The sequence below is a fragment of the Chrysemys picta genome, chromosome 3, assembly GCF_011386835.1.
Source record: "Chrysemys picta bellii isolate R12L10 chromosome 3, ASM1138683v2, whole genome shotgun sequence".
NCBI lineage: Eukaryota > Metazoa > Chordata > Testudines > Emydidae > Chrysemys > Chrysemys picta.
The window spans coordinates 147,892,750-147,914,819 of NC_088793.1; the positions used below are offsets into that span (position 1 = coordinate 147,892,750).

At 55.7% G+C, this 22,070-nt stretch overlaps 1 protein-coding gene across 10 annotated transcripts in view; it reads left to right on the forward strand.

Annotated features, from left to right (window-relative positions):
• Nucleotides 1-22,070, forward strand: part of SLC29A1 (solute carrier family 29 member 1 (Augustine blood group)) — a 57,144-nt gene that overhangs the window by 30,897 nt on the left and 4,177 nt on the right. For 8 of the 10 annotated variants that reach the window (XM_065589250.1, XM_005296323.5, XM_042848477.2 and 5 more), the window contains 10 exons: nt 13,480-13,580; nt 16,033-16,114; nt 16,291-16,481; nt 16,735-16,874; nt 17,301-17,435; nt 17,845-17,942; nt 18,187-18,283; nt 18,550-18,641; nt 18,758-18,866; nt 19,332-19,417. In XM_065589250.1, the coding sequence (XP_065445322.1) occupies nt 13,552-13,580; nt 16,033-16,114; nt 16,291-16,481; nt 16,735-16,874; nt 17,301-17,435; nt 17,845-17,942; nt 18,187-18,283; nt 18,550-18,641; nt 18,758-18,866; nt 19,332-19,417 (1,059 nt within the window). In that variant the 5' untranslated portion in view covers nt 13,480-13,551. Of the gene's footprint in view, nt 1-5,494; nt 5,883-6,672; nt 6,907-13,479; nt 13,581-16,032; nt 16,115-16,290; nt 16,482-16,734; nt 16,875-17,300; nt 17,436-17,844; nt 17,943-18,186; nt 18,284-18,549; nt 18,642-18,757; nt 18,867-19,331; nt 19,418-22,070 lie in introns of those variants that run through there. The other 2 variants (XM_065589254.1, XM_005296319.5) reach the window with 2 other exon arrangements.

Here is a 22,070-nt window from a genome sequence, read left to right on the forward strand (position 1 = left end):
TGTCCTCACGGAGCTGTGGGTGTCCCTCCTGAGACAAGGGCTAGGGCCTGATTTTCAGAAGAGCTGAGCACCTACAGCTCCAGGTAAAGCACATGGGAGCTGTGGGTGCACAGCACCCCGGACGATCCATCCCCAGCTGTCCCAGGTTGGGAACCCAGAACTTAGGGACATGTGCTGTCCCAGCTGGTCCTTGACTGACAGCCAGTAGTGGGGGGAGGGGGGACTGCATGAGGGTATCTAGCTACAGGGGGACAGGTTACCTGCTTTGCCCTGGCCAAGCAACAGGCATCTCAATATTTGCATTGCAGAGCTATCCATGGCCCCACTCAAGGTCAGGGCCTCACTGTGCTAAACACAGGGACACACCCTACCACCTCTGACTGCTCACAGTGACCCTGCTGGTCCTTGTGCTTGTCCCATCTCGCCCCATGCCCCTAAGGGTGCGGGGAGACCCCTTGGGAGTTGGCCGTGGGTGTGATTGTGTTGAAGGGGTGGAGCTAGCATTCCAGCCAGCCCCCTGGCTGTGGGCAGTGCCCCATAGCAGTGGTACTTGGCTGCATTGCATGTGAGCTCTCTCTGCCATGGGGTTTGAAGATCAGCATCTCCTGGGACTACCCAGTCCTTGTGGCTGGGGACAGGGCTCTGCCCCATCATTGTGAGGTGTCTGCAGCATGGGAGGATGTGGCCTGCAAAGCCAGGGATCCCCCTCAGCTGGTGGGGGAAGGCGGGGGCTGTTTTGGGGAGGGCATGTTATCAGGAAAGCCTCCCCTCCTAATTCCAGCTGTGTGGCTGGGGTGAGGAGACTGGCCAGAGGGTCACTCCCACTCACCATATGCTTCTTGGGGCCATGCCTGTGCCAGGGACACCCCTGCTCCAGCCATGTGACACACACCTCTCCTGCCATCTCAGATCGGTGGACTTATGATCAGTCCCAGAGAATGGGGAGCGAATGGCCCCTTAGCATCAGGCTGTTACCCCCAAAGTCCAGTGCAGAGAAACTCCTGATTAGCCTGTAGCAGAGTTTGGGGGATGTAAGTCAGGGTGCAAGGTGGAGAGCTGAGGGGAGAGGGTTGGGAAGTTGGGGTGATGAGTTAGTGCACTGGCCTTCCATCTCTGCAGAGCTGGATTTAACTTCTGACTCGGGTCACATGTGAGATGACTTTGCAGTGCTCAGCCTATTCTTCCCCCATCCACCTGCCCTTCTCACTAGTCAGAGTGACATAATAGTCGCTCTGGAGAGCAGCAGTGAAAGTAGAATGGTGGGAGAGAGCAGTTCAGATTTGAGGGGCACCAGCAGAGCTCGAGGGCCAGCCCATGTAGCACCTACCCATCCCTTCCCTGGCACTGAAGTCTCATGCCCCTGCCCACCTGATGAAGCCGAGCTAGCTACCTCTCTCCCTGCCCTGCTTCCCAATATGGGGACAACACAGGTATGTCCCTTTCCCTCCCAGAGCACCAGGCTCTGTCCCTGTCTGGTAGAGAGGGAGGGGCCAGTTGGTCTCTGGGGGCTGGGGCCCAAAATAGTTGCTGCATTTCTGTCACACCCATGCTAAGAACTGGCCGTGACTGGCGGAAAGGGCAGAAAATCCCAGCCTCATTGCCACCTGACACCCCGCTGGGAACAGCTGGTTGAGCTGAGCAGGGAGCCTAGCTCCTAGGAAGAGCCCCACAGCCCCCCCCCCCCCCCCAATCTTTGCAACTTGGGGAAATGGTAATGGTCAGCCCACAGAACATTTTGTGCTGTTTTGGCTGCATTTCCCCCTCCACCACTAAATTGGAACCAGCTGCAAGTCTCACGTGGGCCCCCAGTCCAGGGGCCTCCTATAAATAGCTAAGCAGGAGCAGCTGGGTAGTAGAAATAGCCCAGTGGGAGCTACACCTTCACCAAAGAGGGGGAGAGGAACTGCGTAAGTGCAGCAGCCCCCAGCTCTGCAAGTGGTCCCTTGCCGTCAGGGCAACCCTCACTCCGTATTTCCCCAGGGAGCTGGGCTCGAACCTGCTGTGGGCAGCTAAGGCTTGAGAGTGAATTACAGGCCTAAACCAGCAACAGGCCAAAGTTGGGGAGCACAAAGGGGGAGCACCAGGGAGAGGCTGCTGGCTGCCCTAGGCTTCTGAATGTTATCTTAAGAGCCACAGAATGGCAGCAGCTAGCCCGAGCCCAGCTCAGGGCAGCTCTTAGCAACTTAACCTGGGGGAGGGGGATGCAATTCCCAGCCTACAGCCAGCTCAGCACAGCTGTTCCCGGCTGTTCCAACACCACTGGGCTGCCCCTAGCACTGTAGTTCCACCTGGGGATGATGCTCAGGGAGAAGTGGGCCCAGCAAACATGGCCACTCTAAGCGAGAGGGAACAAATCCATAAATGCAGCCACCTCTGGAGCGGTGTGTCTCAGTGATGGGTGAGTGATTCCTGTCTCTATGAAAGGAGCCATAGAAATGTGACTTATTCACGGGGGGCAGAAAGATTCCTTGTCAGGGTGTGTTTGGCTCTGAGAGCTCCCAGGTACTTCCCCTGGGGAGAATATGAGCACCTTTAACGCTACCCCCCCCCCTCTGAAATCCCCAGAGCAATTGCAGTCCACCTCTCCCTGAGCTGCAGCAACGGCCACACAAACACAGGAGATGGGCACCTGAGGAAAGCTAGCACCAGGCTGCTTAGAAATTGTCAAGTTGGAACCAGCCACCCCTGCCCTTTGAAGGCAAAGAAGGCCCAGGCTGCTCTGAGCATCAGCAGAGGCGGGGCCTGACCCACTGAATAGTAGCTATGCAGAACAGGCCCAGTTCCCAAGGAGCAGGAGGTTCTAATCTCCCCAGGCACCCTCTCGGTTGCTCTGCCAATCCACACTAGCTTCCCATCTGCCCCTAGTTTCTTTCCCTGATTTGACTCTGTCCTGAGCCTAGACCCTGGTGCCAACAGTGAAGCAACAAGGTTTGAATCCACCCCCTCATTCCCACTCCCTCCCAGCACTCCCAGGGACCTCTCGCCTCCTATGCACACTGCCCCTGGAAGGGGAATTTACTACTCCCCCCCCCCCCCCCAATCACTGCCCAGGCTGGTGAACTGGGGGATAGTGAGCAACTCAGGACTCTGCAGGGGCAAGGGTGTGTGAAAATGGGGGGGTTCAACGCTAGTTTGAAACACACAGGCAGCAAAGAGTTAGGCCCTGGGGCAGGGGTCAGTGGGGAGAGCAAGGGTGTGGGAGGGCAGGGAGGAGAGCAAGGAATGTGTGTGCGCAGGGATTCTTGGGGCATGGGGAAAGAGGAAGAAGATCTGTGAAGGGGTGAAGATCAGGGTGCATTATGGAAGCAGGAGTGTGGAATTCCCCTCTGCCACCACTATGCTGGATGAAGGCTTTCCCAGCACTACTGCTGAACAAGTTTTTCCAGCTCCCCCATTCAGCACTTACAGTAGACCCTCCGAGATACCGACAGCTGGGGTGGAGTGAGTTTGTAACTCTGAACAAAATGTTATGGTTGTTCTTTCAAATGTTTACAATTGAACACTGACTTCATACAGCTTTGAAGCTTTACTATGCAGAAGAAAAATGCTGCTTTTAACCATCTTACTTTAAATGAAACAATCACCATTTCCTTGCCTTGTCAAGTCTTTTATTTTATTTTTTAAAAAACTTTCCCTTTATTTATTTAGTAGTTTATGTTGAACATAGTACAGTGCTGTACAGTATTTGTGTGTATGGTCACTGCTGCTGCCTGATTGCGTACTTCCAGATCCAAATGAGGTGCATGGCTGACCGGTCAGTTCATAACTTGGGTGTTTCTAACTCTGAGGTTCCGCTATACAGTACCACCTTTCCCTTTCCCACTGATGGCCAGTATCAGAAGGCTGCCCTGTCTGCAGCACCCCCGGGTGGCAAGCCATGGTATGACATGTGTGGCCTGCCCTTAGCATCCCCCTCTCAGGTAACCCAAGAGCTCCAATGCGGTTCTCTTGCTACAATAATGCCCTTCCTTGGGGCAAGTTTATTATCAAAAGTCCCAAACCAAAGTCCATTTATCACCCTAGTGCAAGCTGTCCTGAAAATCACACATCCTCTCAGCCATGGACGTAACACATACCACATCCTGGCATCGCCCGCCACACCCAGATTCTGTCACTCCTCCTGTCACCCAGATTCTGTCACTCCTCCTGTCTCTCTGCCAGGACAGCCAGCCCAGCCCTTCCTCCTGTGGTGTAACCCCTGTTCTTCACAGCAGGAACCCCCCAGCCTCTCTGCTGGCAGCATCCTTGCCAGGGAAGCATCCCTCACTCTCCCTGGCCCTCTCACAGTTCCTCTGGCACGAGCTTTCGAGCCCTGGAGGTGGCAGTGGGTAGGCCCCTCCATTGCTCCTCTGCCTTCCAGCCTCCCTTGTCCCCAGCTCCAGCTGGAGCCAACAGGCAGCTCCCGATGCTGCTGCTGCACCTCCAGCCCTGGCTCTTTGGCTTGGGGACATCAGCCAGCAACCTTCTCTTGCTGCTCTCCCGCCTTCAGCCCTCTCCCAGGTTCCAAACATACAGGCTCTGGTAGCGCTAACTTGCCTCTTCCCTTGTTCCTCTAGTCGGTGCTGCCAGGCAGCCCTGACTCACCAGATATTTCTCTCAGGGTCTCTTCCGGATCTTTGATAGCACCCAGTGCTGCCCTCCCCTTTTAATTGGAATGAGCTGATGAGGCTCAGGTGCACTGGCCCCGCTCTGCCCCAAAGGGGCAGTGTCAGCCTGTGACAGCTCGGCAGGAGGAGGTTGGTTAGGATTCTGGAGAATGCCAAGTAAGGCCTGGGACTGACTGCTGCCTAGCATGGTGCTGTCTTGGAAGCAGGACCATGGGACGCAGGGCTGAACACTTAAGCACTGGGTACAGTTCTGGATGCTGGGCGGGCTCTGGATATTTAATAGACCAATATTAACTCCATGGCAGAGCCTCCTTCTGTAAACCCTCAGTGACCTGGCTTGCATCTCCTAGGACACTTCAGTGGCATCTGCTTCTCTGAGCAGGGCCAACCCCCTTCCCTCCCTTCCTGGGGATTTTACAGTCAGCTGTTCTTGGCTCTTCCTTGGTTACTGCTGTGGTAACCACTTTTAATTTCTCCTAAGCCTGTTCTGACCTTCCAGGGTTCTAGTTCTGGTGATCTTAGGGTTTGGGTAGGAATTGGTTGTTGTGACACAGGGCTCACTGTTCTCTACAAACAACTCCTGTCTCATACCTGACAAACTCACTCCACCTCAGACACCATTTTCTGGGTGTTTATCCATGAAGGGTAGCATGTGATGTCTCTATTGAATGCTTGTAATTTATTAATACTTATAACCATTGTTTGTCCGGGTAATGTTTAAGGAATAATGTAACTATATTGAAAGCTGTGCCTTATGGTCTTGGAGTAAAAATGAGTCCGCAGGAAATCATGCATCTTGGTGATGGCCCATTGAAGTGGAAGGGAGCATTCCTCCCACTCTCTGCCTAGCTGATTGTCACATATTTCTCAATTTTCTACGATTGCAGCAGTTGAGAACAGTCATTGGAAAACCCTCAAAGACAAACTATAAACATTGAAACCACTTGGAGGTAAAAAGGAAGAATACAACAGACGGGGTCATCCTGTCTGTGAAAGAAAACAAAATTCTGATTGTCTATCACAGCGTGGAGAAAGATCCTCTGCATTCCTTCACCGAGAACACATCTTGTCAAGCGAGCGTTTTTCATAAAAGATTGGATCCTGGTTCCTCTGAAGTCAGCCCACTCTGCAACTGACTGAACTTAGGGGAAAACCTACTGTACTAACTGGGAAGGCTGGTGGTATCAGGGAGCTAATACCTAGCTACCACAGGCAAGACTCCTTTGCTCTGGAGGCAGGGTGTGCCAAGTTCTGGGTACCCCGAGAACCATCACAGTAGGTTCTAGGGGAGAAAATGGTCCAGTCAGCAAATTTGTTCAAATGTGTATAGATCTTTCCTTCTGCAGGCTAGCAGTTAGCACACCCCAGTCCTTTGACTCCCTGAGTGAGTCTGGAGCAGAGCAGAGACAACCTGCGTGTGGCTAACTCTGTGGAGATAGTTAGCCAGAGTTCTGCTCTGGCCCTGGGGCCCAGGTCCTTCCCTCCAACCTGTCTGTATCCCTACTGCGTTACACTCAAGTGGCCAGACCTTTGACTTCTGGATACCCAGAATGCACACAGATTTACTGCCTATGTAAAAAAAGTGCCCCCCACCCCATTCACTAGCTTCACCTCCGTTCAACACTCTCCTTCACACACACAGAGCGTTTCTCCGATTGCTCCAGTGCAGCCACTGTTGGGGTGGAGCGTGGCAGCCTTTTAACAGTGCACAGTGACATGGCACAATTTTTTAAGCCAGGAAGCGATGCGGGAATTCAGTATCTGTTTGAAACGGCAAGGGAGAGTGAGGGGAACTGAATGGACTTGCTAGAGTTGGGCTGAGGCCAGGACACAGGACCTAACACCCTGCATCGCCAGAAGTGATTGGGAATCTCTAGCGGCATAAGTAATCGGGGTCCCTGTGTGACGTCTCGGTGGGGAGACAAGCTATTCTCAGTGTGGATGCCAAGCACATGGGTCAGGGCCTATCTCCGCTCCTCTGACATAGCAGGTTGTCAGGGGAGAGTTCTTCATCTTTTCTCAGAAAGAGGCCCTGGGTCAGTTCTTTTTATCTGCCCCTCCCCTTTTGGGACAGATACCAGCCGCAGGGCCTTTAGGGCACTTCCCTGAGCCGCTGCTCCATGGAGTCTCTGCCCAGTGCAGCCTGAAGGGTCTGGAGCGACCTGACTGACAGAGACCCACCTGCCCTCTTGACAACAAAGAGAGATTTACTGGCTGGGGCAAGGGGGATCCTCACCTCGAACCAGCCAGTTGTTCCCAGCTGCAGGATCTAAGGTCTGCAGCTGGGTTTAGACAACAGGTCAGTTTCCATTCTGTCACATACTGCAGGGGGGTTGGGAGATTGCTGCAGCTGAAGGGAGCCGGGAGCATGGGGGCTGAGTCCTCCCCCTGTTGTGAGAACACAGCATTGTTTTTGCTGTTATTTAAGTGGCTGGAATTGTGTTTGTGGGAGTCTCTCTAATGGTCTATTTTATATGTTAGCCTCTTAGGAATTGTTCCAAAATGTGTGTAATTCTGGGGGAACTGTGCCCAGGGCACAGAGAGCATGAAGGAGCTATTGGGAGCACCTGGCTGGCAGGATGGGGGCACTTAGTAAGGGGTTGCAGGCAGGGATCCCAGAAGTCCAATCTGCAGGGAAAACTTACCCCAAACTCTATGGGCCAGCTCTCTCTTTTTCACAGGAAAACTCTTTAGTCTGGTGTAAACACACAGAGTCTGATTGTGCTGTCAGCTACAGCAGGGTACATCTGAAGTCACTCCAGGCAGCAATACTGGATTTACTGTACAACTCAGATCCGACTCTGAGCCCAAGGGCCACTTCTAGCAGAACTGTGTGGAATGGTCGGGAAGCAGGTGGGAGCGAATGCTCTGGTAAAACTGTGTGACTGGGACTGATCTGGCATTGGGGTTGGGGGTTGAAAGGAGTTTGTCTTGTGCACTAAGCGGGGAGTGTGTGGCAGGAGAAGTAACTAACAGGTGGGTTTAAGATAAAGCAGCTCTTCAGTTTACTCTGTGCCCATCCATTAGTTGCTGCAACCAACCGAGCCCCTCAGCATGTGTGTTACACTCTTTCTCCACACTCGCCTGCTGCCAGATCAGTGTCAGTAGCATGACTTTACTCCAGGCACCCACTTACAGCTGTTTGTGATCATTGGTACTGCAACCCTGGATTCTCCCTGGAAGGTCTGTTTCTCCTCTCACACGAGTGTAAATCAGGAGGGATTCCAGTGAGGTCCAGGCTGGGTGAGTCAAACTGGGTCAGAGATGCCTGGGGAGCTGGCTACATTTGGCTCCTCAAGTAGTGTGGAGTGCACTGACCGGGTAGGTTAGCTCAGGTCCCGCATAGTGTCAGGAACTGCGCTCATTAGCTTTGGAAGTGGCTGGTGCAGTGGGCTGTAGTATGTAACTCAAGGCATATCCCAGCCCTGAAACACTCCCTTCCCACTCCCCTCCAGACTTCTGGGCAGCTGAGATAAGGAGCTGGGTGCAAAGAAAGATATAAAACACCTTGTTTATATTTCTATATAGAGAGATAGGGTGTGTGTATGTGTGTGTGTGTGTATATTATATATATATATATATATCGAGGTAGAGGTGTGTGTGTGTGTGTGTGTGTGTGTGTGTGTGTGTATATATATATATATATATATATATATATATATATATATATATATATATATATACACCTCTACCTCGATATAACGCTGTCCTCGGGAGCCAAAAAATCTTACCGTGTTATAGGTGAAACCACATTATATTGAACTTGCTTTGATTCACTAGAGTGCGCAGCCCCCCACCCTTCCCCCTCCCGAGTGCTGCTTTACCGCATTATATCCGAATTAGTGTTATATTGAGTCGGGCTATATCCGGGTAGAGGTGTGTGTAATTATATATACACACAAACAGAGAGAGAGTGTTCCTCGGGGAGTTCCCACTGGCTGCAGAGTTCCCACCTGAGGCTCTGCAGATGGGGTGGCTGAGAGGGGCTGGGCTCGGGTCACCCTCTCACTCCGAGTGCTGGGATTATGACTCCCCTTCAGGGCTGGCTGATTTCACACTCCCTGCCAAAGAGATGGGGGAGTGAGAATGGAGCAGGACAGGACAGGGTCATGGCTGTGGACAATGCTAGGAGCTGCTGCAGGGTCCCTGACCTGGAGGAAGGGGGTGCGTGTCTGGAATGAGAGTCGTAGGACTGTCAACAACTTTGCCGGGGCGAGAGAGCAGGCATTACTGCCCCCATTAGAGACACCCAAGCAGGGTGGGGGAGCCTGGTGTCCAACTGCCTCTGCTCTCTTATTGGCCCCAGCATACAGAGCCTCTGTAACAATGGAGCAGAGACTCTAGGCACTGGCCCTTCAGAGACTGCCCTGATCCTGCTGCCTCTTCCCAGGGAGGGTCAGAGTCTCGGGCTTGGAAGCCTGTGGGAAGTGGCTGTGGGGTTCCCAGGGTTCTGGGCTCGAGTGAGCAGTGGAAGAGGATGTCTGAAAACGGGACTCAGGAAGGAGGGGAGATGATGACTGGAAACTGTGGCTGTTTCCTTATCAGCTCTCTGATGGTGACTGTTGAAACAAAGGGTTTGTCATAATTCTGGGAATAGTATGAGACACACCATCCCCTGGGTGCAAACGTATGCAGGCAGGCCCCTGCGCGCACACACATACAGCTCTCTGTGCACACAGCCTCTGCCTGCGGTGTAGAAATACAAGAGGCTAACTGTAAAAACCTGCATTTACGAGGGACCTGACCCTCACCAGGCCAGACAGCTCCAAATTAGTGTGCCCGCAGCCTCATTAGTTCTAGAGTTGAAGGCCAAACTGGGACCACCAGGTCATAATAGTCTGACCTCCTGTATATCTCAGACCAACAGCACCACCCAGCAACCGAAATGAGACCGAAGTATTACAGCCCACAGGAAACTAGACTGTTATGTGCCACAGGCAGAGGATAGGAGGGACCGAGGTGCACCAGTGCCCGAGTTCCCCTGCAATGACAGGGAAATTATTAAGTGCAATATACCCAGATCATCCTGCAAGTGACCCACATGCTGCAGAGGAAGGCAAAAAAACAAAAACAAACCCAAGGGTTTCCCCCAATCCCTGGGTGGGGGGAAATTCCTTCCTAATTCCACATATGGCGATTGGTTAGACCGTGAGCATGTGGGCAAGTACCAGAGAGAGAGCGCTTGGTGCCACCTCAGAGCTCTGACCCTCCCCACGCAATGAACCATCTCTGGCCATGGCCATCCCTGATGCTTCAGAGGAAGAAGATTTTAAAAAACAAAACCCTCCCAGAATACGTTGGTAGGAAGGGGGGAGTCCCTTCCTGACCCCTGCGGGTGGCCGGCTGGAACCCTGAAACAAGAGCTTTTAGGAACATAAGACGTAAACTGGAAGAGAGTCCCAAGGCTGCTGAGCCCTGACCTTTCGATCACAAGCAACCCCATCATACAATCACACGCATACATTTGTCCAGCTCGCTCTTAAAACTAGATAGTTGTTTGCCCCTGCAACTCCTATTGGGGGCTGTTCCAGATCCCCATCTGTCTGAGGGTTAGAAACCTTCTTCTAATTGCCATCCTAAATGTGTTCATGGTCAGTTGATGCCCATATGTTCTTGTGCCCAATTGCCCGTTAGCTTAAATAGCGGCCAGGTTAGGGTCCATATGGGAACCAGGTGGGAGTGTCAAATCTCAGATATGCCATAGTGCAGCATCAGTGAGATTTTGCGATCAATGTACAACTGCCATATATACACTGTATCCGTATCAAAAGCGTACGTGGGCACTCCCCTAAGGGCGGTGTGAACTCAGATGGAGTCCCTTCAAGTCAGCCCCTGCACTGGGACATCGGGAAAGACTTTTGACTCTCTGAAGAATATCTATAGATAAGGGCAGGAAAGGCATCCAGGCCTGTCCTGTCCTGATCATTTTATGGGAATAATGTCCTTGACAGCCATTATCAGCGGGTGCTGGGGTCAAAGTACTGACTGTGGACTGCTCATGCCGTCCCATTTGTCCTGGAGCCCTGAAAGGGCCATGCAGTTTGTCAGAGGTAGCCCTGCAGTGGATTCACAAGAGGGAGCAGCAGCATGGCTTGTTACAAGGGCTCCCACATCCCTCCCCTGCAGGGAGATTTCATTTCTAAGCTCTGCAGCACTGTCACAAAGCTGTTCTGCCATGACCTTGAAATAAATCTTTCCTCTCCCTGATGTGCGGGGGATCTCACGATCCATGAAGGCGCATGTATCCTCTGAGGGGGAGTGCGGGCCCAGCAGCTGTCTCTTGCAGGCGTTCTTAGCCCAGCTGTGCATTCTCGCAGGGTTGCTTGTGAAGGCCGGGCTACATACGCTGGTTGGTTGTAGGGCACTGTTGTTGGGTTGCCCAAGGCGGCACAGGCTGAGTCACTCGCTCTGGTTTGTTATTGTAGGGTTCCTTGTAAGGGTTGGCTGCATTACAGGTATTTGGGAGTAATGAGCACTGGGCTGTGTGTGTTGGCAATAAGCCGGCACTCTGTGGAAAGAAATGGAGGCACTTAGCAAAATGAGATCATGGGATTAGGCAGCTCTGGCACCTTCCCTTAGGAAGCCCCCTCATCCCTCCCAGAGTGACATGGGCTCACGGTCAGCAGGGAAACAGGAATGAGTGGCCCCCTTGGGGCAGAGAGAGGGGTCCTGGGAGAGGAGTGTGTGGGGACCCACCAGCTTAGGGCAGCAGAACTAAACCAGGAGTGTGATGTGAGTGGGACAGATAGGCTTGCCGAGGCTGCTGCAAGCGGGCCCACCGCAGCTGCACTGCTGTCAGGGAGAGCCGTTCCCACACCAGCAAACTCCCCAGCTCCTGGGCCGTGCTGCCCTGCTCCATCGTTCCTCTGGGATCCTGAAGATGGCAGCCTATGGTACTGCTCACATGCTATCCCCTCCGCGAAATCCTCCATTTCCTCACTTCCCTTGGCTCCGTGTGACCTGACCTGATGCCAGCTGACACCAACTCATCTGCTCCAACGCAGCCCCCGTGACCAAGAGGAGCTCAGCACTCACCCCCGTGGGAGGCGAAACACCGTCCCGCTGCCTTCAGACACGCCTTCCCATTCAGTGGGCACGGGGCTGCCAGAGTCTCCATTGGCTCTGTCAGCCCCGGGTGTGTGCATGGGCTCGGCCTCTCCATCAGCCCCTCTCTGGTGTGGTGGGGAAGCAGGGGCGTGTCTCTCCGTCAGGGAGTTTATCAGGCAGCGTATTGGGATCCAGGCTCTGCTCAGCCCCATTGGAACTGTCCCGACAGGAGGGAGCCGGTTGCCCTGGGCCCCTTGTGCAGTGCGGGAGGGGGTGCACTCCCCTGCCGGCAGAGGCAGGATGGATCTGGCTGGGGAGCAGGATGTGCAGCAGGAACACTTGCAGCTCTCTGCACACTGACCTGAGGGCAACTGGAGGTCACGCTTCACAGTGTCAGCTGGCTGGGGAGAGGGTTGCACACCTGGCCAGGTGCATGATGGGGGATTTTTTTAAACTTTCTCTGCGCCATCAAGTGGGACCAGCCAGTGCAGCAGGGGACATGAGGGGGGCATCAGATTAGATGGGCCCATTGATCTGATCCAGCTCAGCGAGGACAGAGGATGCTGGGCACATGGGCCCACTGGTCTCTTCTGGTGCAGCAGCTTCCACCTTCGTAGCGGTCTTCCCAAGTTCCTTCCCGCACTCGCGTGCCCCCTGAGCTGAACTCGCCTGGAGTGGGGTTTTTCCCACCAGACACAGTGGCTTTCCCGTTTGCTCTCCATTATTTTGGGGCTCCCTTAGACTGATGCTGGAGCCTTGAGGAGCAGTCCCAGCTGTGGCTGGGCGCTGGCTGTCTGGGAGGCGGCCCCTGGCAGGAGGAAGTGGGTGAGATGTACTGGGTAACTACGCCGTGCCCCATAACCGACAAAAGGGATCGCACTTCCGCCCTGTCCAGAGGGGGAGTCGTGCGATCTGCAGAGGGGAGTGAGCTAGACGGGGGCGCACAGAGCATGCCCACTGCGTGTGGAGAGGAGGTGCCCAATGTAGTAACAGGCCAACCTGGCAAGGGCCAGGCTAAGGCTGCTCCTGCTGATGGGGCAGCAAATCCTGCAGCCTCTGTGGGAGGAGGGGATTGGCCTATGCTCAGACCCTCCAGCTGGCCCTTGATTCCCCCAGACTCATGGATCCGTCCTCAGGGCTGAAGAGCCATTGGTGTAAGGGGATAAAGCAGGGCCGGGTCTCTGCAGGACGCAGACGTGGCTGGAGCAGGTGCCTAAAAGTTCTTGTCACTTGGTACCAAAGAGGGGTTGGGAGGAGGACTCGCTCCAGAGTACGTGGCAGAGAAAAGGGGGTGGGGGATATGCACCAGCTTAGAGCATGCCAGAGCCGGACACTCCCCTTCTCTGGAGATGGGGTATTTGCCCCTCCTGGAGTCGCGGCTGGGCTGGCAACTCCACATAGCCTGGAATGGAGGAGCCAGGCCTCCTGGGTGGGTATGTAACTGAAGGGGAACAGATATGCCTGGCTGAGGCAGAGGGGACTGGGAAGCTGGGAAAAATGCCAGCTCAGCTCACCCAGGGGAGAAAGGGCCAATGTCAGGGCCTGGCTTCCCTGCAGGAGGAAGGGGCTTCAGGCCTCCAACCCCACTGCCCTGTGTCCCAGCCTGTCCTGAGCAAGTCACCTTCCAGTTTCGACGAGCTCAGAGCGGCGGCTCTGCATAGGAGAGGCAGATCTGTGCGGGTACCATTCCCTTTCAGAGTGTTGCTGATCCCCGCCCTTTGGGAGCTCACCCAGGATGCCCCCAGCACTAAAACCAGCACAGTGCCCCTTGCTCCCGGGATTCCAGATCCCCACTAAGCGCTCTCTGTTTGGTTTGGATTTGCAGGAGACCAGCAGCACAGTGAAGGAGTGAGAGTTGCTGGGAGCTACCAAACGTCGCTGACCGCCACCAGGCACCATGACGACGAGCAATGGTCCCTCAGACAGGTATGGCCAGGCCTCAGTGTGCATGCACACGCGTCCCCTGGAAACATCACCTCCCACGCTGGTCCCCAACCAGCCCCTCCTTACAGAACCACAGCTGCAGTGGTGTTTACAGGATCCTCTCCCTGCAGCCTGGCAGGCTCACCAAGTGACAGGATCTCCAGAAGAGCCCAAGGATGAGTCCACAGGTGCCATGATCTTGGCAAATCCAATGTCCCTGGAACTTGGAGGTGGGATGGTGGGGAGCTATTGTTGTCCCCAAACCCAGAAACCCTGCTGCCCTGCCTTCTGCCCTGGCCCTGCAGCTGAGGGCTGGGGGAGCAGCAGCCAGTGCTGTGCTATATGTAGCTCTATGGTGGAGCCCAGTCTGTAGCACCGGACGTGACTAAAGCAGCAGAATCAGGTCTGTGGCACTCTCCTCCCTTGGAGGCTCTCCTTGTCAGTTTTCCCATAGCTCATGGGCTGCAAACATTCTGCACTGCAAGGAGGAAGATGAATACTAAGAGACTTGGCCCCCTCCCACATCTGCCAGCACACATCTGGCTGCCACGGGCCTGTGAGCAGCCAACACCCTCGCTCCCTCCCTCTTTCATAACAGCTTGGAAATCCCCAGGTCCCAGGGTAGCACTCTTGCTTAAGGTCAGTGGGAGGAGGGGACTCTCTCAGCACTCGCAGGGCTCCACACAACCCCTCCTGGGCCAAGCAGACCCCCTTCTCCCCACTGCCCCTCTCCTACAATAGAGATCCATTCTCCTGCCTTCGCATCAATGCCGTATGGATGTGTCAGATGTAGCTCCCCCTCCCCCCCCGTTACACCTCGTTGGGGGCACCCAGTCTCTTCTCTGGGAAGGCACACGCAGCGGGTAAGGAAGTGGGAGCCCCTGGTATTCGCAGCTAACAACCCACTTGGCCTTATTTCTCCAAACACATCCAACCTCCCATTAGGGGATTCTGGGTCCAACAGGCGGGTGCTGTACTAAGCAGCACTATGATTAGAGCTGCCACTAGGGGGCAGTCAGGACTCCGCATGCCCATTTGACTGCATTAAGGCCTAGGTCGACAAAAGCAGCTATTGGCTTTGAGTGTTCCATGTTGGATGTCTAGGGCCTGGTTCTCAGAGGGGCTGAGCACTCCCCACTCCAGGTGAAGCCAGTGGGAGCTGCAGGTGTTCAGCACCTCTGTAAAAACAGGCACAACGGCGCAGCACCCCACTGAATGGAGAACCCTCTGACAAAGGCTTGGGTGTCCTGGTGGCTAATCAGCTGACCATGTGCTCTCAGTGCTACACTGGAGGCAAAAGTGCTAAAGCGATCCAGGGATGTATAAACAGGGGAATCTCGAGTAGGAGTGGAGAGGTTCATTTACTGTTGCATTTGATGCTGGTGTGACTGCTGCTGGCACACTGTGTCCAGTTCTGGTGCCCACAGACCAATCAAGAAGGAGGTTGATAAATTGGGGAGAGATTCAGAGAAGAACCACAAGAATGATTAAAAGATTAGAAAACAGGCCTTATAGTGATAGACTCAAGGCGCTCAATCAATTTAGCTTAACAAAGAGAAGGTTAAGAGGTGACTTGATTCCAGTCTATAAGTATCTATATGGGGAACAAATAGTTAATAATGGGCTCTTGAAGCTAGCAGAGAAAGGTACAACACAATCCAATGGCTGGAAGTCAAAGCGAGGCAAGTTCAGACTGGAAATAAGACAGAGTTTTACTAGGGAGGGTAATTAACCACTGGATCAATTTACCAAGGGTCGTGGTGGATACTCCAGCCCTGGCAGTGTTTAAACCAAGATTGGATGTTTTTCTAAAAGATCTGCTCTGGGAATTATTCTGGGGCAGTTCTCTGGCTTGTGTTATATGTGGGGGTCAGACTAGATGATCACAATGGTCCCTTCTGTCCTGGGAATCTCTGAATCTGGGAACTGGCAGGTGACATTAGTGCTTGTAAGGGTGCTGCAGAATTCAGCAGGGGTGCCCCAAAGGCTAGTGTGTGTGTCTGTGTTGTGTTGTGTGAGGGAGATTGAGCAGCACCAGCCTGCACTGTCCTGAGGTCCAGGAAGTATAATTAATGTCTGCTTAAGGGAGCCTAGAGCTGGAACAGCCGGGGGCTGCAGGTCAGCAGTGATAGGGATGGGAAGAGCTGTGTGGGGGGAGCCCAAGGCTGGGATAGCAGGGGGGCTGCAGGTCAGCAGTGATGGGCATTGGCAGAGCTGTGGGAGTGGCAGGTAGTCCAGGCCCCTGCCTTCTCTGAGAAAATCTCTCCTCTGCCCTCCCTTTATGAACTCTGAACCTAAGCTAATTCATGATTCGGTGCCTCCTTCCTCTCTCCCCCGTTCTGGGCCAGGGATGGTCAGGAGATGGGGGGCAATATCCACGTATCCTCCTCCCGCCTGTCCTGTCCCAGCAGCAGCCTGCTCAGAGACCCTCTGACTCTGCCCATCTCTCGCACAGGTATAAAGCCGTCTGGCTGATCTTCTTCACCCTCGGCCTGGGGACGCTGCTGCCATGGAATTTTTTCATGACAGCCACCAGGGTAAGGAGCTCTGTGCCCCGTGTGTCTGGGAGGGATTAAGTGTGTGTGGCGCATGCGGCCCATGCTCGTGTTGGCGTGGGAACTGGTGTGCACCAGGAGGGACGTGCGTGAGGCATGGGTAGTGCAGTCTGGGTGTGTCGGAGGCGGGTGAGTTCATTTCGCTCTCTCCGTTTCAGTATTTCACCAACCGCCTCGGGGATCCCCAGAACACTTCCTCCTTGGAACGCCTCCCTGGGCTGAACCGCACGTATGAGGGCCGGGAGCTTCCCCCCACCTACCTGCAGGCCAGGTTCAACAACTTCATGACGCTCTGCGCCATGCTACCCCTGCTCATCTTCACCTGCCTCAACTCCTTCCTCCACCAGAGGTGAGTCTGGGCCTCTGCCCTGGCCCAATCCCTCATCTCCATCCCCTCTGGCCAAGCGGGGAACTCAGCCTCCCGCTGGGTCCCCTTCACCCCCAGAGCCCAGCTGGACCAATCCCCACTCAACACAGCCTGGCCTTTGTGACCCAATTCCCCTTTGAGGCAGGCCTGCTGAAGTGGGTGCCTCCCGCAGCCCCCCATGGTCCTGCTGGTGGGGTCTCTTCTCACTGAGGGGCTCTCTCTTGCCACCCTGCAGGATCCCCCAGAAAGTCCGTATCCTGGGCAGCCTGGTTGCCATCCTTCTGGTCTTCATGATGACAGCTGCCTTGGTAAAGGTCCCCCTGGAGCCGCTCTCCTTCTTCATTGTCACCATGGTCAAGATCATCCTCATCAATTGTGAGTGGGGCCTTGGGCAATCCTGGATGCCACTGGGATCGGGGAAGCTGGCCCCAGAGGGGTGGAAAGAGGCACGGGCCCCGTTCCACCTCTCCCTTCATTGTTACCCCAGGCAGTGGCAACCCACTCTGCTGCTACAGGGTCTTGCGTCTGGGTCTGATCTCCTGGCGCTGAAGTGTATGGCTACACCTCCCCCAGCAGGAGGCGCTGTAGGGAGCAGGGCAGGGGCATGGCTGTGGGGGAAGCTCCCAGCCATCCTGGACCCAGCCTCCCCCAGCAGGAGGTGCCGTAGGGAGCCGGGCAGGGGCACTGGCCATGGTGTAGTGTGGATCCGCAGTTCGTCTTGCAGCACGGGTGGGAGAAGGGCACTGTTCTGTGTCACCCCTATTTGCCGATCCTCATTATTACCTGTCTTTGTCCTTGCAGCCTTTGGTGCCATCCTCCAAGGCAGCCTCTTTGGATTGGCTGGGCTGCTGCCTGTCAGCTACACAGCCCCCATCATGAGCGGACAGGGCATGGCAGGGACCTTCGCAGCTCTGGCCATGATCTGCGCTATCGCCAGTGAGTAACTCCCATGCGGACCCATCTACAGCCCTCCAGTCGCCCACCTTCCAGTGGGATCTGCTGCAAAACCGCCTGTGCCCAGGAGCTGCAGGAGGGCCTGCTCGGTACAGAGGCGGTGCAGGTTGCCCTTCCCCTGATCCACCGCAGTTCAGAGCCAGCTGCCAGGGAACCTCTAGGGAAGGGCACACTTGGGGGTCACTCTGGGGGGGCACTAAAATCCAATTTTTGGGGAGGTGATCACTGCAGGGGGTCTCCACAGGCTTCTGCAAACATCCTGTCCTAGGAGAGGGGTGTCCTCTGGCAGATCGGGGAGGGAGGGGGCAAGTCTCTCCCCTGTTGTTGCTTTCCCCAGCAACCTCCTCTGCCCTTCCCTCACCTCTGGCCTCTCTCCTCTCTGTGCTCCCAGGTGGCTCATTGCTGGCAGACAGCGCCTTTGGCTACTTCATCACAGCCTGCGTGGTGGTCCTGCTGGCCATCGGCTCCTACATCCTGCTGCCCCGCCTGGTAAGGACTCGCCCTTCTTGGGGAGGTGGGGGTGGGGACCACCCAGCCAGCAGAGGGGAGTGTGGCGGGGGGGCGCTGTGCTCCACAGGAGCCATAGTGCACGGGGAAGCCAGCCTCATTCCTGTGCCTGCAGGTTTCCCCAGTGACACTCCAGTCCTGGCCGTGGACAGCCCCCATCCCTGGGGGCAGAGAGGTCCACCCCACACACACGCACATGTGAGCTCTCTGGGTGGTCTCTCTGCAGGATTTCTTCCGTTTCCACTCAATGAAGGACAAGACCGAGTATCGGGTCCACGAGAGGCATGCTGAGCTGGAGACCAAGATCGACCTGATCAAGAAAGGTGAGGCACGCCAGGGGGAGGGGAATATTGACAGGTGGGCTGGAGGGGGAGCTGGGGACTGGAGCTGGACCTGGGAAGGCTATTGGCTCTGGGGAAGCCTGCAGCCTCTCTGCATGCGGCCCGGCCCAGAATCCCGGGGGAGGGGGAAGCAGCAGGCGTGAGCTGTGCTGGCTCTGGGACTGGGCTCAGGCATGGAGCTACTGGCCACACTTGGGGTCACCCACTACCTTGGGACCTCCCCTTACCCTTCCTATCTCTCCCTACAGATGAGCCCAATGGGGTGGAACAGAGTTACCCGAGCAACACGGCCCCCCAAGTTCCCGGCCAGAAGCCCTCCGTCTTCAGCATCTTTAAGAAGGTACGTGAGTCGGTGACACCCCCTACCCTTCGTGCCTGGGTTATGGGTCCCTGGGTCACATCTCTACCTCCCTGCATATTTGGGTAACGGGTCCTGGCTCTGTTTTCACCCTCCAGATCTGGATCATGGCTCTGTCCGTCTGCTTGGTCTTCACTGTCACCATTGGGGTCTTCCCGGCCGTCACCGCCGAGGTGAAGTCCACGATCGCCGGGAGCAGCAAGTGGGGTGAGTGACAGCAGACTTCCTATCATTCATTACTGGGGAGACTAGGGACGGGGCGGGCTAGAAGCGAGTAGACCCCCAGGGTCAGTGCTGGAGGAAAGTAGGGCTCGGGTGTGGAAGGAGCTACAGGGGAGAGGCCTCAGTGACATCTGTTGGCAACCAGAGAGCTGGACAGGCCCGCTGTGCCCTCTGACAGACTGGGCGCCAGGTTTCCGTCCCAGGCTTGGGCAGGATCCATGGGCAACGGTGTGGGCTGGGCCCAGGCCCCGTCCTGGCTGCTGAGGAGACGTGGAGAGTCGTGTTGGAGGAAGGGGGAGGGTGCGAGCCTGTGCCCCTGGGAGGGGCCATGTTGTTGGGTAAGGCCTGATTTCCCCCTGTCCCTTCTGCACTGTGGGGGGCACCTCACGCAGCAGACAGGAGGGGGTGGGGTGTCCTGTCACCTGTCACTCCCCTTTCCTCTCTCTCCAGAGATGTACTTCATCCCTGTCTCCTGTTTCCTGATGTTTAATGTCTTCGACTGGCTGGGACGAAGCCTCACGGCCGTCTGCTTGTGGGTAAGTATGGGGCAGAGTGGAGGGGGCAAGGGCCTGGCAGCTGGGCCCTGACCCGTCAGCCAATCAGAGTTCACCTCTCGGGGCTGCCCTGTGTCCTGACAGCCCAGCTGCCCATGCAGGACACAAGGAAGTGGGTGTTGGCAAATTAGCACAAGGGGCTCTGCATTGAATTCTGCTCCTGGCGAGGACTGTTGGGTTACAGCAGGGTGCTGGGAGTCCAGACTCCTGGTTTCTGTCCCTGGCTCTTACCGCCTCATGGCATGCCCTTGTGTGAGTCATTTCCCTGCGTCCTGCCTCAGTTTCTCCACCTGTACAATAGGGATCCTGCTGCTGACCCCTACCTCCCAGTGGACTGGGCTCAAGTACAATTGTGTGTATGTGCGAGGGAAGGGCCAGGGGTGACTGTCATGGAGATGTAGGGAGCCCGTCCCCCTGGAATCCTGTCCTGTCTCTTTTGGCTGGGGAAGCTAAATGCACTGTGAATTTGGGCTGTTTTCCCAGCTGAGTCTGACACGCTTTTCCCAACTCCCTGGGAAATGGCTGTAACTGGCACCCCAGAGAGAGCTAGCAAGCAAGGGGATGGTGCCCTGAGGGACACCAGCATCTGGGGGCAGCAAAGTACTGCAGGGAGAGAAGTGGAGAGCCCAGAGAAAAGCGAGGTGCAGGGTGCCAAGGGCATAGAAGGGACCCATAGGTGGTACTGGCAGAAAGCCATCAGCTGCCTTGTGGAGAGTGCAGAGGGCAGCAGCTACTTGGGAGGGAGGAGCCCAGGGAGCAGAAGCAGATGGGCTGCTCTGGGTGTGTGTGTGACAGGGCAGGAGGGGTGGGGATGGCAGCTGGCAAATATCTCCAGTGGCAGACATGGGACACTAGCTGGGGCTCTGAGTTACTACAGAGAATTCTTTCCCAGGTGTCTGGCTGGTGGGTCCCACCCACATGCTCAAGGTCTAACTGATCATCATATTTGGGGTCGGGAAGGAATTTTCCCCCAGGTCAGATTGGCAGAGACCCTGGGGAATTTCTCCTTCCTCAGCAGCTTGGGGCACGGATCATTTGTGGGTTTGATCTAGAGTCAATAGTGGGTTCTCTGTAACTTGAAATCTTTAAATGAGGATTGGAGGACATCAATAGCTCAGCCAGCGGTTAGGGGCCTGTCACAGGAGTGGATGGGCGAGGTTCTGTGGCCGGCGACGTGCAGGAGGTCAGACTGGATGATCGTGCTGGTCCTTTCTGGCATAAAGTCTGAGTGGGAGCTAGGTCCAAGGGAAGAGCAGTTCACTGCTGGGGTGTGGAGGAGGTGGGAGAGGATGGAGCTGAGGGGTCTCCAGCCGGGAAGGAGGTTTCCCCTTCAGAGATGGGTAGGTGCTGGAGAAGTCCGAGAGGGGATCTGGTGAATGGGAGCGGGGGCGGGATCCTGTGCAGTTCCAATTAGACGTTCCCTTGGTGCTGTTTTCCCGGCAGTGTGGCTTGGAGGAAACCATCTCCTCAATTGCAGCCTCCTTGTAAACAAACCCAGGCTGCTGCTACACAAACAGCTGGCTGGGGCAGAGGAGGAGCAGCGGGGAGGGCTGCACTGCTCGCAGGCAGTCTAGGGCTGGGCTCACAAAGGGCACCAAATGGGCTACAGTCCCCTCCATGGCAGCAGTGCCCAAGGCTGCCCCTTCCCTGGCCCCTCTCTGTCTCTTTCTCTTGCCCCCTCGGGCCTGCCCCATATGGTGCCATTGAAGCTCTGGAGTTCTATGGCATTTGCTTTGGGGTCTGGCCCTGTACCCACTCTGCCCTGGAATTGCCACCTGCCATCCTCCAGGCACGGCCAGCAGCAGGGAACTGAGAATGCAGGAGCAGGGCTAAACACCCCCCGTAGCCAGTATGTGTCTCTGGCCCTTCCTGCCTCCTCCACGCCCCATACAATGCTTCCCCCATTACTGTTCAGGCTGTTTTGTTTGAATAAACTCTTGACAGCATGAGACAACGGGGAGCCTGTCCGGTCTGAGCCAGCCGGCCTGGCCAAGCTAGGATCCCCTGCTGCTGGGAGCTGCCTCTCTGAACCTCCCTCCCGGCAGTGGGGTCACATCGTCTGACTGCCCTCGCCCTCGCCCCCGAGCTACCTCGCCAGGCCACATCCCCGCTGGCAGGAGATGGTTCCAAAACAGCTCTATGGAACTCGGATGTGGCTGCATGTGGTTTGGCCTGGCTGATCCGCCGGAGGCCCTCCTTTCCCGGGGTGGGGCCGCTCAGTCAACAGGACGCTGGTTTTGGCTGTGCCCACAAACCCGCCGACTGGCCCGCCCCAATCCCGCAGCATACTTTGTGCCCACGACTGCCCCACCGCCGTGCCAGCCCAGCCCAATGTGCCCTGCAGGGTCCCGAGCTGAGGGGACAACGAAGGCTCGTGTCAGACGCAGGCAGCGAAACCTGGCTCAGGGACCTTAGGGTGACCCCATTGCAACCACTCTGGAGAGGCCTAGGTGGAACTGAGAGGAGCAGCTGGGATGTCCCAGCATCATGTCCATGGGGCACGTTGTCACACCCAGCTGGAGAAAGACAAAGATGGGCGTCCCACTCTGCGCTGAACCTGCCAAAGGGAAGGGACTGAGCAGGGCAGGTACCAGCCAGAACCGAAGTGTTCCCTTGGGAGGGCTCACCCCTGCAT